Source organism: Cebidichthys violaceus, unplaced genomic scaffold (assembly GCF_023349555.1).
Source record: "Cebidichthys violaceus isolate CVI_PGR_0920_01 unplaced genomic scaffold, fCebVio1.0.p SCAF_9, whole genome shotgun sequence".
Lineage (NCBI taxonomy): Eukaryota > Metazoa > Chordata > Actinopteri > Perciformes > Stichaeidae > Cebidichthys > Cebidichthys violaceus.
The window spans coordinates 2,729,954-2,747,478 of record NW_027176975.1 but is presented as its reverse complement, the minus strand read 5'-3'; the positions used below and the strand labels follow the sequence as shown (position 1 = coordinate 2,747,478).

Here is a 17,525-nt window from a genome sequence, read left to right as displayed (position 1 = left end):
CAACGAACGCTATAGTTGGTGACGTTTGGTGGCTTTTCTGATTTATCGCTACTCACCCGCCAACCAGTGTAACACAGAACAGGTTTTACTTTGAGTTGAAAGATAGGATTGCCATTGAACAATACGAATACTATCTAAAACTATAGAGCGAAGACATAAAAGGTATGTCAAGAAGTGTTGCAACTTTAGTGTTTTTCATCCAGAAAGGGAGGAAGAGGAAGCAGGAAATATATTTGTCAGATGAGAGCTGACGAGGCCTTAGGAGGCAAAATTAGACTACCAAGTTGACACGATTCACGTAAAAATAGAAAACCAATTGGACATAAGTTATATTAAAAAGCCTTTTTTTTCTTTTTTTTTTTAATTGTCCTCATTGGTTCGTCAAGTAGTCCCTCAGATCAAGTGATCTTTAGAAACATGTACATGCTTTAAGGTTGTGCTCAAAAGGAGTTGGATCAACCAGTGAGGCTTGTTTGATGCTCAGGCGTTGAGTTGATAAAAGTGAGAGCTCTGCTTGTACGCAGGTCACGAAACGGTGGCAGTGTCAGGTTTCTCTCGCTAGACCTCCGAACCATCCGTGGGGAAAGAGCTCCATCAATTCAGCTGAATTATCATTAGTGTCTGTTCAATAGTCTAGACCTGGCAGAACCAAAACGTCACCAAACTGCCCCAGGGAGGAGAGGGCAGAGATGGAAGCTAAGCCAGCTACTCCACTACCAAGCCTACTGCTGGTTGTCTGATGCCCATTAGGCAAAGACAATAAGATGGATGAAAGCAGCGGGAGATCTGAGACTGTTGAGCCCACATGTTCACAGAGACCTGGCTCCATCCTTCATCCTTAGCGAGGCAGATCACAAACTGAAGTCTAAGAGAAGACGGCTACAATGACGAGCAAAGACGGCAGTTTTCTACAAATGACAGGTGAATTTATTTTTCCAAAAACGTATTTACATTATGTACATAAACACACCCCCGAATAAGCTACGTACAGTAACATTAACACTATGCACAAAAACCTCAGAAAAGGTGTGCAATGAGATCAGGCGTCTCCGGCAGTTATACAGTGTATCAGTAATCTCTCAGCAGAAAGGCACACTTCTTGGTCACAACACACACACACACACACACACACACACACACACACACACACACACACACACACACACACACACACACACACACACACACACACACACACACACACACACACACACACACAGTAAACACAGTAAACACACGCACACACATAAAAATACTGCATCTAGGAGAAATGCATTCAACACATTATGCTTCATTATGGGATGTGCTCAGATAAATAACGTTGGTCTTGCAGTGCTTCCATTTTCCTCATAAATAAAAAATATTTTAAAAATGTACAGTACAGCGACTATAATTGCTGGCGTATTGTCAACTGGCACAGATCTGTATTCTACGTCACTAGTCCACACGAGGAACGTTCCCGCAACTCCTTTCGGGAGTCAGCTCACAGCCGGCAAAGTTATCTTTACCGGCTGGACGAATCCTCGTCTAAAGAAACCGCCAGGAACCTTCCCGGTGCGGTTAAGAGTCCAGTCGAGCCCCCTGTCACCGTGCGCTGCTCGATCTTCCTCCTACCAAAAAAAAAAAAAAAAGTGCTGAAATGAAGAGACGGCGGCGCCTCTCCCTGATCCACGTTGGGTCCCCCATGGTGATGATGTATTGGTTGTTGGAAGCGCCAAGTTGTTAAATGGCCAGCCTGTCGATCGGAAAACACATTTTTCATTTACTCTGACTAGTCGCACACACGCCATTCTACATCTTCTCCTTTAAATTTACAGTATCGAACACAATTCAAGAGCATTGCGACAAGACATCCAGCATTGTGTCGGGTTTCGTACCGTTTTCTTGGCTTCACTTCCCAGCCATCGCGACATTTCACGAAGGTTATGGAGTCCCCAGGTGAGATTTCAGTCGTTGCAGGATCTTGGGCACAGAACGTAAACCTGGGACGATGTCAAAAAAGAAATCTCCGTTAACGTTTGTCAAGAAAAATAAACTCCTGGTGGTGTCTAGACCCCCCTATACTTACTTCTTCTGAGTTTCCCCAGCTTTCACGCGAATCCGCCGGACTGCCAGCACAGGTTTGGGAGGCTTGGCGTTCCAGGCCCAGAAGTTCTTCTTGATGTTCTTCCACACAGAGTTCCAGGTTTCGGAATCTCCTTCCCAGCTCAGACGGATCTTCAGCAGGTCGCCGATATCCTTCTCGGTGAACACCAAGAAGGTGTTGGTCAGGTTCAGACCGATGGTCTCATCATGGCTGCGCAAAACCCAAAACAAAAAGGAGGAGGAGAAAAATCGGGTTCAGTCAGGTGCCCAGAAACACAATTTCTAGCAGCTGTGCGCTAAAGCAAACCATTTAAAAAAAAACGAGGGTCTAACTCAGACAGAAGCTTAACAATCCGGGATGCCTGTCTAACTACTGAATTATTGCCGAGTCATGCTTTTTTACTGACAAGGTTGTGACTCTTAAGGGATCCAACTGAAAGCGACTGGAGTTCGTCCTGTAGTCAGAGCTCACTGTACATCACATTACTTTTAAAAGGTCAGTCCAAACTAGATTCCAGTTCCAAATTTACAGCACGGCAGTCCGTGTGCTTCGAAATATCTCAGGCAGTGCAGCTGCCAGGTTGCTGGTGCACTGGTGGTTGCATGGGTTGTCACGCTTCAAATTTTGTACTTACACGTCAACAAATATGTCTGCTGTGTCGTTGTGGGCTCCGTACAACTTGACGTGGAAGGTGGGATCTGCGTTGTCTGCCTGTTTTCGGTTGAACACGTGCATCTTCATCTGGTAGTGGTAGCCTTAAAAGGAAACGGTTAATGTTTAATGGGATTGTGTACAGTAGTAGTTTACACCGGCAACTGTGGGCTCGTAAAACGTCTCGAGGTTAAAGATTAGAAACTCTGCGTCTTTGTAGAGTTGCTTTACTCGAGGAAGTAAAACGTCGTTGGTGGCGACAGATAAGACTCACCTCCGAAGGGCGTGTCGGCACGCGTCTTCAGGTACATTTTACTGTTGCGCCTCTTGCGCATCTTCCGGGTGTTGTAGCCGATGTTGTTGCAGCGGTTCTTGCGGCAGCTGAGGCAGATGCCCTTCTTGAAGCGGTCGGGGCCGGTGCACTGGTAGGCGAAGCTCATGTGGTCCTTGTTCATCAAGGAGTCCACGAACAGGTGGACGGCGCGCTCGTGCTCGCACTTCATCACCTCCATGAAGTCTGGAGCGAGAGAGAAGGGTGGAGGGCAGGTTAGGGTGGGATGAAGTTAAAAGATGAGATTGCTAAATGGATTAATAGTGAAAATGGGATAAAAATCTAAGAAATGTAGTGATAGACATCTTGGTTTCACTGATGACTCTCGTTGTGGACAGCTGGGGTCTACAAACAATGGCAGGGTCTACAAACAAAGAGCCGTTTCTCAAGCACTCACTTCCAGCCACTGCCAGAACATCTCCCGTGCACAGCCGGGCTGCACGTCACCACCGTTGGGGTAGATGTCAATGTCCCCGATCGGCTGCTGGATCCCAATGCTCACGCCCAAAGCCTCTCGAGTGTACGTGTGCAAAACGTCCACGAAGTCGGCGTCGTCCGGCGAGAGGCGCTTCTGTTCCCCTACGCCCTCGAACATCGGTCCTGCTGGGTCCAGACCTATCGGGACGAAAAGGTGGGACAGAAGGTCAGGACAATGAGGCGGCGCCAATCAATCCTTTCACAATGGTTTTCTGCAGATTCATGTCACGCTTACGTACCGGTGATTCGGCCGATGTTCCCTCGCACGAACGTGCCAGCGAGCCCGCTACGTGGGCGCCTAGACTGTAGCCGATCAGGTGCACATTCTCCAGAGGCAACTGCTGCTCGTCCTGTTGGGGACAAGGGGGGAAAGAAAAAAAAAAAACAGACACAAGTAAATAAAAGTTGCCAACTCGCAATCAGCAGCTGTCTCCATGAACGCTAAACCCCACACTGAACAAACCCTGGATTTCAGCCAGCGATGAAGCAGTCGTGCTGCAGCTGAGCCAGACTCAAGTTAACCGAGACAGACTCTACCGACAGTCGCTTTCACCAACAGCGCCTCCACCATGTCTCGGTTGTAAAACGTTGAACAAAGAGTATTTCACGGAGACGAACTAAGTGGCAGGGTGCCTGAACCTCTCCTTCGATTGCGGTCCAATTATGCGACGAATTGCGGTCTTTGCCTCAGAAGCATCCAGAAGACCCTGATCCTTGTTAGAAACTATCGAGTATCCTAAGCGGTGAAGCCAGAATGAAATGGAGCTACTGCCTCAGGGGGCCTGACATTAAGACAACATGGATATGTAGCATACGTTTCAACCTCCTCAAAACACGTTTTGGCAGTTCTGTCATGTTTACAAAATGGGCGAGGGCCTCGAGTCACTCCAACGAGAGAAGGTGGGGTGGGCAACTTTTTGTGGAATTGCAGGTATTCGCTGCACCTCTGTCACGCCAAGTCATTTATAATAACAAAAACACACTTTATGAGGATTCATGAGATCCGGCATACTTTAAGAAACCTTGGTTTCATGAGGACCGAGCTGCGTCGTGGGTGGCGACACGCACATGAGGGTACCCCCCCCCCCCCCACACACACACACACACACATTTGTATGATTTGATCGCATCCTCGGCACAACGCTCAAATGTCCCGTACGCACCTGGAGCCAGTTGAGCATGCCCGGCGATGTCGAGGCCGACGCCGTGGGTGTGGTTGACCGCGTCGGGGTACAGCTGCTGAGCCATCGCGATCCAGTCGACGACCACCACGTTGGCCTCGCTTTCCGCGCTGCATCAACGCCGAGACCAGCTTGTGCATCCAGCTTTCGAACATCCCGCTCATCTGAGGGAGGAGGGAAAGTAAAGAAAGAAAGAAAGAGGACAACGGGAGTCTCAGTCAGTCAGCTTTAACCCGGTGAACCTCTCTCCCGGAGGCTCCGCGCTTTCGAGTTAGCTCACGTTCACATGATAAATTCCAACAATCGGTGGTTGGACTACAGTGCCGTCCATGAGCCCGGATAGAGATCTGCGTTTTCACACGTACCGTCCAGCCGTGGATGATGAGATGGTCTTGGCTGTGGAGTTGAAGCCGCACTCTTCCAGACACTCCTTCCTGGCCGCCTGCAGGTAGCAGCCCTCCTGGTCCAGATCTAAACTCTTCCTCATGTTGTACTTGACGCCACCATGGAGAGGCGTGCCCTCAGTTGGCAGTTCATCCAATGCAGGGTCTGCACCTGAGGGGGGAGAAATGACACTGTATGTCAAGGGTTGCGTCGAGGAGATGCTTTATTTCCCTCCTGCCTTTATGATGCAGCATATATTAAAGGAAAACAACATGGGGGGAAATAAAGTAGATTTCAACAATAGACCAGAATCTCTCTCTCTCTCTCTCTCTCTCTCACTCTCTTCTCCTCTCTCTCTCCTCTCTCTCTCTCTCTCTCTCTCACTCTCTCTCTCTCTTCTCTCTCTCTCTCTCTCTCTCTCTCTCTCTCTCTCTCTCTCAGCTGCTGCCAGCTGTGTCATTATATCCGACTTTAACACTCAGGGCCCGAGGCTAAAACGGCTCAACTGAGGCGTTTGACTGACGCAAGACGGGAGGATGCTGACAGTTTATCCACAGATGATCCATGTCATGATATTATGAAACAAATGTTGGTCTCCATTGTGTTTGATTATTGATGAAGGAGCGGTGTGGAGGCGTTTAACCAGTGTGGCTTCTCTCACTCACTCACACACACACACACACACACACACACACACACACACACACACACACACACACACACACCACACACACACACACACAGAGACAAAAAACCCGACTTCAGCTGGGATTGTACCCGCTGGTGAAGCGGTCCGGGGTAAAACGCGGATTCGGCTGAACGTCCGAAGAGACAAGGAGTGCGCGTGTGTGTGTGTGCGCGCGTGCCCTCCGCATTTTGCGTCAAGACTCCCGCTGCTCCCAAAAAAGGACACGTCGCAGTCCTGTCGTAAGCGGTCCATCCCGGTTCTTCCAGTGCGCTCTGCCCGCCACACTTGTTCCCCTTTTCATGATTTCGCCGAATAATATAGATTAATTAATGTGAGGAACAGGGAGCTTTAGGAGACTTTGAGACATCGTCCCATTCATGGATCTCCCCCACAAGCGTGCCTTCGCCCTATACTTCCTACACCTGGTGTTTAGATTTTGACACTTCCGTTTGTGAGGCTGGAACAAAATAAATAAATAAAACTGATGAATGAATGAATGAATGAATGAACAATGGACACGTCTTACCTTTGAGAGCGGTGTTTCCCCCGGCAGCAGCTGACGAGAGGAGCGCGGCGGTACACTGCAGGAGAATCCACAGTGGAGGACTGCGGGGCTCATGTCTCAGTCACAGACACAGTGTGGCGGAAATAAAAGCGCCCTGGGAATATAAAACCTCTTTCTTTTTGGTGCCGCTCGGTCGCGCGGTGGGTAGTTCCAGTTGCGGGATATTAAAAAAGAGAGAGAGAGAGAGAAAGAAAGCGACGGAGACGGAGCGGTGGTGCGTCTGTTGCGGTGCGCTGCTGATGTAACTTGCACCAAGTGTCTCGAGTTAAGTTTAAATATTGGCTCCAGGTCTATTCTGTTCAATCCCGATCCTGTGGTCTTGATCATCGGCTGATCTATGGATTGGTCAAGCCCCCGTTTGTTTACGTTGAAGGGCGTGGCAAAGCTTGAATGAAGTCGTAGTAGGCTTCTCACGTTGCGCGTGCTCCTGAAGCCCTTGTGAGTTGCGGGCGTGACGCGCGAGCCGCAGTAAAAAAAAAACGAGAAAAAAAAAAACGGATCCAGTTGCTCGGTGCTCGGTACATTGGCCGTATGAAGGTCACGGCTCGTACCTTTATGTGTATAGCGGATCCACGCGGTGCGTGGGAATGAATGAATGAATGAATGAATGAGGGTCTCACTCTGGGTCTTTTTCTAATTTAGTATTGTCATCAACAACAATATGTTACGTGAGAAACCCTACGGATTCATGGGAATATTTAAAAGGCTGCGAGCCGTGTGTATGTGTGTGTACCCCTCCCCTCTTCTCCTCCTCCTCCTCCTCCTCCTCCGCTGAACGCATCGTCCCCCTCCGCCTGGGCGCGCTGCCAGCCCTCGAACGAGCTCCTCTCACCGGTTCATGAGAGTGAAGAATGGACGCACTCACGCCAGATGGGTCCGCGCTACAATAACGCCACTGTGTTGTGTACATACATCAGCGCCCGCTCCCCTTCCCGGGACTCATGTCACCTGCCCACCGCGGTGACCCCCCCCCCCCCCCCCCCCACCCAAGTACCTGCCATTCACACAAAGCGGTGGTGCCGGGTACAATGTGCAGTAGGTCAGTGGGTTGACGGCTCTGTGAGGTCTGCGAGACAAAAACACGCAGAACTGTTTATCCTGGCCTCTATAGAGTTTATATCTATCTTATCTATCTATCTATCAATCTATCTATCTATCTATCTATCTATCTTATCTATCTATCTCTTATATCTATCTACGTATCTATCTATCTATCTATCTATCTATCTATCTATCTATCTATCTTATCTCATCTTATCTATCTATCGTCTATCTAACGATCTATCTATCTATCTATCTATCTATCTATCTCTATCTATCTATCTATCTATCTATCTATCTATCTATCTATCTATACGTCTATCTATCTATCTATCTATCTATCTATCTATCTATCTATCTATCTATCTATTTATCTATACGTCTATCTATCTATCTATCTATCTATCTATCTATCTATACGTCTATCTATCTATCTATCTATCTATTTATCTATACGTCTATCTATCTATTTATCTACCTATCTATCTATTTATCTATACGTCTATCTATCTATTTATCTACCTATCTATCTATTTATCTATACGTCTATCTATCTATTTATCTACCTATCTATCTATTTATCTATACGTCTATCTATCTATTTATTCTACCTTCTATCTATTTATCTATACGTCTATCTATCTATCTATCTATCTATCTATCTATCTATCTATCTATTTATCTACCTATCTATCTATTTATCTACCTATCTATCTATTTATCTATACGTCTATCTATCTATTTATCTATCTATCTCTCTACTCCCTCTCTCTCTCTCCTCTCTCTCTCTATTTCTCTCTCTCTCCTCTCTCTCTCTCTCTCTCTGTGTGCCAAAAAGTAGAAACACATTAAAATGTACAGTAGAATATGAAATAAAGTCATAATCTATCGATAACAGATTGCTGTTCCGTGTTTCTTGCTCTTTGATCACACGTGTCAGATACATTATGATGAACACAGAGATCTCCACTGACACGTCACAGCAGCTGTGCAGCGTGTGGAGAACCAGGGTGAGGATGGCGGCTACACGCGCTCTACACCTTTATTGATATTATCTAAAAACTGTCCTGGAAAGGACAAGTGAGTCACCGGTGTGTTGACGTGTGTGCTTGATGACTTGATCAAGGTTTTTCATGAAGCCGGCATTAAAGGGAGGAGAGTGTGGGCGTGATACAGCAGCAGCAGCAGCGGTCCAAAATAACTTCCCGTCCTATTTTTACCCACGTATTAATAACCGTATACTGTATGCTGGTTTTTCATACGGAGCAGGAGGTTGATCTCCAGAGGGCACTGCAGTTCAAGCGCTGAGATGATGCAACGCAGTGGACGTCGGTGATCTCTGCAGGGCGGCGCTCCCCGCTGCGTCCCGGGACGGTGTGCGCAAAACAGACCTGCGCGAGGAGACGATGACATTGTACCGTACCCGTCCCCGGAGCACACACACACACACACACACACACACACACACACACACACACACACACACACACCGACACTTATCACTTAAATTACAAGCAGTCCTGCCTCCCGCCGGTAACAAACACACAGCTTGATCTCTGGTCACACCGTCCCTTTTTTAATTCACTTCATCATCTTGACGTCAGAGTGACGACAAGTCTGTCAGTTGTTCAGAGAGGAAGAACCGGTGACTCTGTTGGACTGAAACGCCAGACGTTGGCAGTAATATTTACTCCAGCGTTAATGTTGCTTCTCGCGCGGGGGGGGGGGGGGGGTTATTGTAATTCTTCCATCCGCCACGCGGTCATTTCCAGCCCGAGCCAGCCCCCCCCCCCCCCCCCCCCCCCCACCCCTTCCCCGGTCGCAGTGCCGTTTGATTCTGACCACGACGCCGTCAAGACCCAACACCGAGACGCTGTGAAGTGCTGAAGCAGATCACCTGCAGGGTTAGCTGCTCTGCGGGGAGAGCAGAGAGAGCGAACATCTTACTCTCACTCATTCACTCACGTTATTCCAGAAAGATGCACGTGTGAGCCTGTGAGTCGTGAATAAAAGGGTTTGGTTAACAGGTGGTCTGACTATTATTTATATAGCCTACTCAGAGTGTGACAGGTAGGCTATGTTTGTCTTATGAAGACCTATGAGCTATGTTTGTAAAGCCTTCTTAAGTCAATATTTATATATATATTATTTTATTTCCCAGTCAGTCCCGTGTACAGATATTAAAACAAATTATTATATTTTTTGTGATCAAATTTGTGTAACCCTACATTACAATTAATACGTACACACACACACACACACACACACACACACACACACACACACACACACGTACATAGACATATACACACATACAAAATTTAAAAAAATAATAATAAATATAAAATAAAAAAACCGAATTATTATTTGTTATTAAAAACGTTGCTTTGAAGGGACTCCTATCAAGGTCCCTGAGGAGTCACCTATAAGCCTCTTTTCCACACACACACACACACACACACACACACACACACACACACACACGTCTCAGCCACCCACCACAGCAACCAAACGTGAGACAACAGCGCCACCGCGTGGACCGTGGGAGCAGCGCACCGGACAGTGGACACAGCAGGAGGCGGAGGGGGGCCAGACCGGATCCTTCATGAGGGAAGAGGGACAGCCAACCAACCCCCGGCTTCTCTTCTCCTCTCTCTCTCTCTGCACTCATATTATTCTGTATTTGCACGCGAAGAAGCCCGCAGAGGGGGCCGCGCTAGTGTCCGTAGGATGTCCCGCCATGAAGGTGAGAGCACAACGATCGGCGCAAAGCAGGTCCGGGTTTGTGGTTAGAAAAGCGTTGACAGATCACCGCTAAGCTAACGTTAGCTAGGCTAAGAATGTCTTGTTTTGAAGACCCGTCCTAGCTAACGTTCTGCTAGTGGTAGCAGCGAGGTTGCGGTGTAATGTCGTGGGGGCGCATTATGGCGGATACACAAAAAAATGTGTGTGGACCTAGCGGTTGACATGTATGTTTGAAGGGAATGTAACAGTCGGCGTTAGGGGGACCAAAACAACGCTGACATATATAAGCGGAAGAAGCTAGTTACCGTTAGCTAAGTGTGCTAGCTAGCCTATTCAAGCTAGCAGGTAATGGGTGATGCAGGTTAACGATCTGGGGGGAGCAAAGGGGGGAGTGCCGGGGGTAGGAAACGCATGAGAGCAAGCGGATCCCAGTCGGTGCTGCTGGCGAGAGGGGTTGTCTCTCGTTCACGTTAGCTCGTTCTAGCCTCCTAACGAGCCTTCCTTTCCTAGTCAAAAGTTGGCCCTAGATTCCAGTTTCGCAAGCTAACATTTAGCAAACGGACACTCAACCTTGTGGCCAACCTTGTTGGGGGGGGCTTGAAGTTCGTTGCCGGTGTCAACAAACGCCAGATGGTTCGAGCTCAAACCCCAGCACGGGGGGTAGAGAAAGTTAAGTCAGCTCGGTGAAGTCTACCGCAGCTGTCTCTTCGCTCGCGAGCTAGCAGCTAAGCTAACGGTAGCTGCTGGTGTACTCGTTAAATAGTGTAACATGTAAGGCAGCAGCAGCAGCAGCAGCGGCGGCGGCGGGAGGTTGGTCAGTCAGGCCCACAGCGGCCTTTTTTAGGTCCCGTGCCCCGTGTTGTCAACGTCGCTGTCATCAAGATGTTAAACGCGCTCATTGTCGTCACTGTCATGTTTTTAACAGCGCGCTCGCGGTGAACGGAGACGTGCGGTTTTAGACAGCCCCCGGTGTCATACAATACACCCCGTACTGCACGACTGTCCGAGTCAATCAAGAACGCAAGAGGGTCCCGTTTACACCCCCCCCCCCCCCCCCGCCTCCTCCACGTGACACACGGAAGTTACGCCTTTTAGATAAAGTGTTTTTATGAATGAGCTTGGTGTTGTAAGTTCGTCTAGACACGGACTCAATTAACACTTAACACTACTGCACACGGAAGTAGTGTTTAGTGTAGGTGCTGTCTTATTAGGGGTGGTGTTATATTTAGCTGGTGTTCATTTTCTGTCCACCACATTCATAATGTGTGACGCTTGTGTTCATTGTCAAATCATTGTTCATTGTAGTGAACGGTTTATGTGATCGACGTGTTTTTTTTTTTTTTGACACGTCTAACCCCATGTCCTCCTCTTGTCTCTCCTCCCTCAGGCGTGAGCTGCGACGCGTGTTTGAAAGGCAACTTCAGAGGACGGCGCTACAAATGTTTAATCTGCTACGACTACGACCTGTGCGCCTCGTGCTACGAGAGCGGCGCCACCACGACCAGACACACCACAGAGCATCCCATGCAGTGCATACTGACCCGAGTTGACTTTGGTGAGTTGGAGTCGGGAGGCCGATTGATTACGAGCGCGCCGCTCCTATTGCAGGCTGTGAACGTGTGACGTTTAGCCCCCTGTGAGCCGTCTGTGATTCGCCGTCTCGACTTTTGTTGGTGCGATTGGTGCCGTTCGGCAACGCTTCACCTCGACAGACGGATGTCAGGAAGATGCAGGTGTTGAACACGACGTATTCAACATTGTGCTGCATCTCCACCGTCCAGAGGTTAAACCCTGAAGTGTGTGTGTGTGTGTGTGTGTGTGTGTGTGTGTGTGTGTGTGTGTGTGTGTGTGTGTGATGGGCGATAGACCAGTTGTCAGACCGCCGTGGCGGAGTACGCCACGATACAGAGACAGAATAGCTTCACCTGCAAAACGATCTGGAATTCTTTAAGCCGACTCTCTGGTGTGTAATCATCGGGATAAACTTCTGATGTCGGCGGTTTAAGTCTAAACTGTTCCAGAGCACGTTGTCTCGTGCTGCCGCTGGAGAAGGCTGCTCCGGAATGGCATGATTGAACGGACTGTTGTTTCATACGTCGGCGCTGTGAAATATGGTGACGATCGGCTTGTTAGTGTTAGTCAAACGTTTTTTAAATGGACGGCTGCGTCATCAGCTACTAATAAGCTACGGCGCTTCCTTTAAAGCTGCACTACTCTGTGTTTTCACATTGACTGTGTCTACGGAGCTCTTTCTGCAGCCCGTAAACGTTGCGCTTGTGGGTTTTCAGCCTCATGGGTTTAGACCCCACGGTACCCTGACCTGCCCGACGGCGAATAGCAGGCCGCTAGGCGAACAACACGGAGCAAAACGAACCAAAAGAACCAGATGTTTCCCCTCAGAACTGGGTGGAGATCATAAAACGAAGCTAGCTTTGAAAGTAAAAATGGACTTTAATCTATCGAGTTGAACGGTTCTTCAGATGAGTGTGTGTGTGTGTGTTTGTTTAAATAGGCAGCTGTTTGCTTCTTAATCTGAAACTTTCTGTCACTAACCATCGTCCCGTGTGTTAGAAACGGTGCGATCGCAGCACCTGAAACGAGACCTTTCAGCTAAACCCCCTGACACTGAATGTCCGTCTCCCTCCCTCCCTCCAGACCTGTACTACGGTGGAGAAGCGTTCTCGGTGGAGCAGCCCCAGGCCTTCACGTGTCCCTACTGTGGCAGGATGGGCTACACGGAGATCTCCCTGCAGGAGCACGTGGCTGCAGAGCACACAGAGACCTCCACAGAGGTGGTGAGTCCACGCTTCACACCGCTTCACACGCCGCCTTCTGCAGAACCTTCACTGGATGTTTGCACAGACATCAAGACCTGGAGAACATGGAACTGAAAACTGAACACACCCAAATGCACTTTTTGCATCTCCTCATAATGACACATTGCATTGCTACAGTAGATATTTGCTGATCTCTGTGTTCGTTGAAGAGGACCAGCTGGTGATGGTTGAAGTGTGCCGGTATTAACTCTGTCTGTCTGTCTGTCTGTCTCTCTCTCTGTCTGTCTGTCTGTCTGTCTGTGTCTCTCTCTGTCTGTCTGTCTGTGTCTCTCTCTGTCTGTCTGTCTGTCTCTCTCTCTGTCTGTCTGTCTCTCTCTCTGTCTGTCTGTCTCTCTCTCTGTCTGTCTGTCTGTCTGTCTGTGTCCTCTCTGTCTGTCTGTCTGTGTCTCTCTCTGTCCTGTCTGTCTCTCTCTCTGTCTGTCTGTCTGTCTGTCTGTCTGTCTGTCTGTCTCTCTCTGTCTGTCTGTCTGTCTGTCTCTCTCTCTGTCTGTCTGTCTGTCTGTCTGGTCTGTCTGTCTGTGTCTCTCTCTGTCTGTCTGTCTGTGTCTCTCTGTCTGTCTGTCTCTCTCTCTGTCTGTCTGTCTGTGTCTCTCTCTGTCTGTCTGTCTGTGTCTCTCTCTGTCTGTCTGTCTCTCTCTCTGTCTGTCTGTCTGTGTCTCTGTCTGTGTCTCTCTCTGTCTGTCTGTCTGTGTCTCTCTCTGTCTGTCTGTCTCTCTCTCTGTCTGTCTGTCTGTGTCTCTGTCTGTGTCTCTCTCTGTCTGTCTGTCTGTCTGTCTGTGTCTCTCTCTGTCTCTCTCTCTCTCTCTCTCTCTTTCTCTCTTCTAGATCTGTCCCATATGTGCAGCGCTGCCCGGCGGCGACCCCAATCACGTGACCGATGACTTCGCCGCTCACACTCACACTTGAACACAGAGCGCCCAGAGACTTGATATCCTTTTCTTTTTCTTTTAAACGGACACGACCGGAACCGCTGAACTGAGATTATACATGGGATATGTGCAGTATTGATTTCATGGGCCGTTGCTGTGCTTTAAGCTAAACTACGCGTCGTGAAAAGTCGGGTCTTTTCACAGAGTTGTTAGTCCTCAAAATGCGTGTCGGGTTGAAACGGCAGCATCTGTGTTTGCCTGACAGGAACCAGCTGAAACGCTGCTGCTGCTGCTGCTGCTGCTGCTGCTGCTGCTGTCTATTTCTGGAGCGCTTTGAATGAGTTCTGTGAGGAAACCGAAGATACAAAAATGTAGTTAAATGAAGCTGAGCCTCACAAAATAGGGCCACAGAGAGACACACAGAGCTAATCTTTGATCCATCATTTTACATTGACTAGTATCAGCTGATTCCAGCTTCTCAAATGTGAGAATGTAGATTTCATTTTGTCTTCCTTAACGAGCAACTTCACGACGAGTCCAGTGGGGTGCGGCACGTGAGGAGGATGTTTCACCCCCGGCGTGGGCTGGGGGGTCCGCGAGCCCGCAGGTCCAACATGCACTTCACCAGCAGCACCACAGGGGGGCTCCCCACCAGCCAGAGCTCCTCACAGAGCTCCAACTACAGCAGAGAGGCCATGGACCCCATAGCAGGTCTGACACACACACACACAACACACACAAACACACACACACACACACACACCACACACACACACACACACACAGAAGTCTGGATAATACAGTAACGTGTGGGCCGTTGCCGTGGCAATACCTTCTTTATCCCGCTTCCTATTTGAATCCGGTTCAATGCTCGGCATTCGCCTCGTCGGCTCCGGCTGTGCCGTAATGAGGGTCCCCGCTCAGTCCTCCTCCCTAATGACCCGCTACGCCCGCTGAGTCTGGGTCGGGGTTTCGGCCTAATGGTCTCACCGCCGAGGGTCTTGTGACGGTGGATCAGAGGCTCTGCAGCGGGTCGGGGCTCTGAGGGTGTAGCTCACAGATGTTAGTTTTTGACCGTTTTAAAACTAGTGAGAGCAGGACTGAGGCGACGAGTCTGTCGCTCCCTCGTTGTAACCCTCGTCTCCTCGTCTTCGTCCCTCCAGAGCTTCTGTCCCAGCTGTCGGGGGTGCGGCGTTCGGCGGGCGGACAGCTCAGCTCGGGCCCGTCGGCCTCCCAGCTCCAACAGCTCCAGATGCAGCTCCCAGCTGGAGCGCCAGCAGGCCCAGGCGGCGCGGCAGCAGCTGGAGACGGCCCGGAACGCCACCCGGGGCGGAGGCGGCGGTGGCGGCGGCCGAGCCAACGCCCATCCTCAACTCCAACTCGGCCGGCGCCAACCCCAACTCCGGCGCCAACCACAACACCAACCCCAGTCCCAACCCGGGCCCGTCTGAATCCAACACGCAGCAAAGTGCACATAGCTCCCAGTTTCTACTCAGCAGGTAGGAACGTCTTCGTTTTACCTGAAAGTCACTCGGACCATCCGGCCGGCTTTGTCTCAAACTGTTCCATCTCTTCTCCCCCCCCCCCCCCCCCCCCCCCCCCCCCCCCCCCAGGCTGAGCGAACCGCGGCTGTCGGAGGCGGAGCGGCAGGCGTGCGAGGCCCAGTGGGCCGACCGGAGCCTGTTCGTGACAGAGCTGCTGCTGTCCACGCTGCTGCCCGACGACGACGCCTCGGCCTCCTCGGAGGACGACGACGACGGCGACTGTCACGGCCCGCTGCGGAACTTCGCCGACTTCGAGGCCATGGGCTGCGTCGAGGTCATGACGCTGGACGTGGCGCTGGAGAACCTCAACCTCAAGGAGCTGACCCCGGCCACCAGGACGACGAAAACCACGACTAAAGCGCCGCCGGCCAAGAAAGAGCCCCCCGGCTCCGCCCCTTTGATGACACGGCCCCCCTCCCTCCCCTCAGAACCACCATTGATCGCGGCCCAACTGCCAATGGGATGACAAAAGAGACTGCAGTTCTTTTTGGCTTTGTTTTATTATTATTATTATTTTTTTTTTTTTCTCAGTGATTGTCATTTCAGCCCCCCCCCATGTCTATTACGTTGTGTACATTGAATAAAAGTAGAGACGAGAGAATGTGGTGCGTGAGAGAAAGGAGGAAGAAAAAAAAAAACCTATATAAATATATTATAGAAAAAAAAACTCTATATGAAAGATAATCAATTCCACATAACCCCGCGTTTCCTCCAGCAGAGCGTAGCTAGCTGTTTTTAAAGACACACACACACACACACACACACACCACACACACACACACACACACACACACACACACACACACACACACACACACACACACACACACACACACACACACACACACAGGAGGCCGGACAGGTGAACCCGCTGCTGTGTATTTATAGTCGTTCATTAAAGAAGTGCTTGGATGCTTTACCACAACTTTAAGCATGAGCTTAAATCACCATGTGCCCATTTTTAACTGCACAGTCACCACAAGGGAGCTCTTTCTCTTTCTCTTTCTTTCTTTGTTTTTGTTGTTCGGACACCTGAGTAACTGTAAATGACCGGTGCCACACACACACACACACACACACACACAACACACACACACACACACACACACACACACACACACACACACACACACACACACACACACACACACACACACACACACACTGACACTGACTGATGGCCGCGTTCGGTTACCTTCATGTCCGGTCTCAACCCCCCCCCCCTCTCCCTCCTCCTCCCCCTTGTGTGACATCACCTGTTTTGGGTCATGTGACCTTGCTTTATATATCGACTGTGGGCACTTTGGTTTAGAAACGCATATCCGGTGTCGGTCCGTGTTCACTACAGACGCTCTACAGGGAGGCGTCCAACGCAACTCTGAGACGAAGCGTCCTCTACGGTTGTGACCGATTTCAGGCCTTTTTCTAACATGAGGGAGACACAACCTGGTCTGCACTGCTGTTCTCTCTGTCTCTCTCTGTCTCTGTCTCTCTCACTCTGTCTCTCTCTGTGTCTCTGTCTCTCGCTCTCTCTCACTCTGTCTCTCGCTCTCTATGTCTCTCTCTCTCACTCTGTCTCTCTCTGTGTCTCTGTCTCTCGCTCTCTCTCACTCTGTCTCTCGCTCTCTATGTCTCTCTCTCTCTCTCTGTCTTTCTCTCCCTCTCTCTGTCTGTCTCTCTGTCTCTCTCTCTGTGTCTCTCTGTCTCTCTCTCTCTTCCCGTGATCTGAAATTAATCTTCTCTCCATTACTCATGAATGCAAAGATGACTCATCATGTGACTTGAAGGAGAGACTCCTGTATTGCTCTTTTCCATTCATTTCTCTCAGTCAGAAGAAGAAGAAGAAGTTCTCTGTCTGCCTCCACCGCTACCTGAAGAGATGCAAACCTATGTTTTTTTTTTTGTTTTTTTTTGTTGGTGAAATGGGCCGAACCACAGGGTAACCCCTTTCAGTCTAGAGGACAATAAAATGTTTTGGATGGAAATGAACTAACCCAATCCTGCTCTCTGGTTTCTTTTTTGTACTTTTCGTTTTGTTTTGTTTTGTTTATTTTCTCTCGGTTGCTAACTTTTTGGTGAGCATGTACAGCATATTGTAAAAAATAAACACCTATCTTACAGGTCAA

General features: G+C 49.4%; 1 protein-coding gene and 1 pseudogene across 1 annotated transcript; one reads left to right on the top strand and one right to left on the bottom strand.

The window, feature by feature from the left end:
• Positions 1 to 904: 904 nt before the first annotated feature.
• LOC137867258 (endothelial lipase-like) lies at positions 905 to 6,595 on the bottom strand. The gene is given in 15 exon segments (XM_068703763.1): positions 905 to 1,735; positions 1,878 to 1,982; positions 2,069 to 2,296; positions 2,721 to 2,841; positions 3,012 to 3,254; positions 3,466 to 3,492; positions 3,495 to 3,683; positions 3,785 to 3,826; positions 3,829 to 3,895; positions 4,709 to 4,729; positions 4,731 to 4,826; positions 4,828 to 4,890; positions 5,092 to 5,111; positions 5,114 to 5,281; positions 6,325 to 6,595. Coding segments are annotated over 14 exon segments (1,335 nt in total). The 5' UTR covers positions 5,214 to 5,281; positions 6,325 to 6,595; the 3' UTR covers positions 905 to 1,722.
• Positions 6,596 to 10,026: 3,431 nt separating this feature from the next.
• LOC137867119 (E3 ubiquitin-protein ligase KCMF1-like) lies at positions 10,027 to 17,525 on the top strand (annotated as a pseudogene).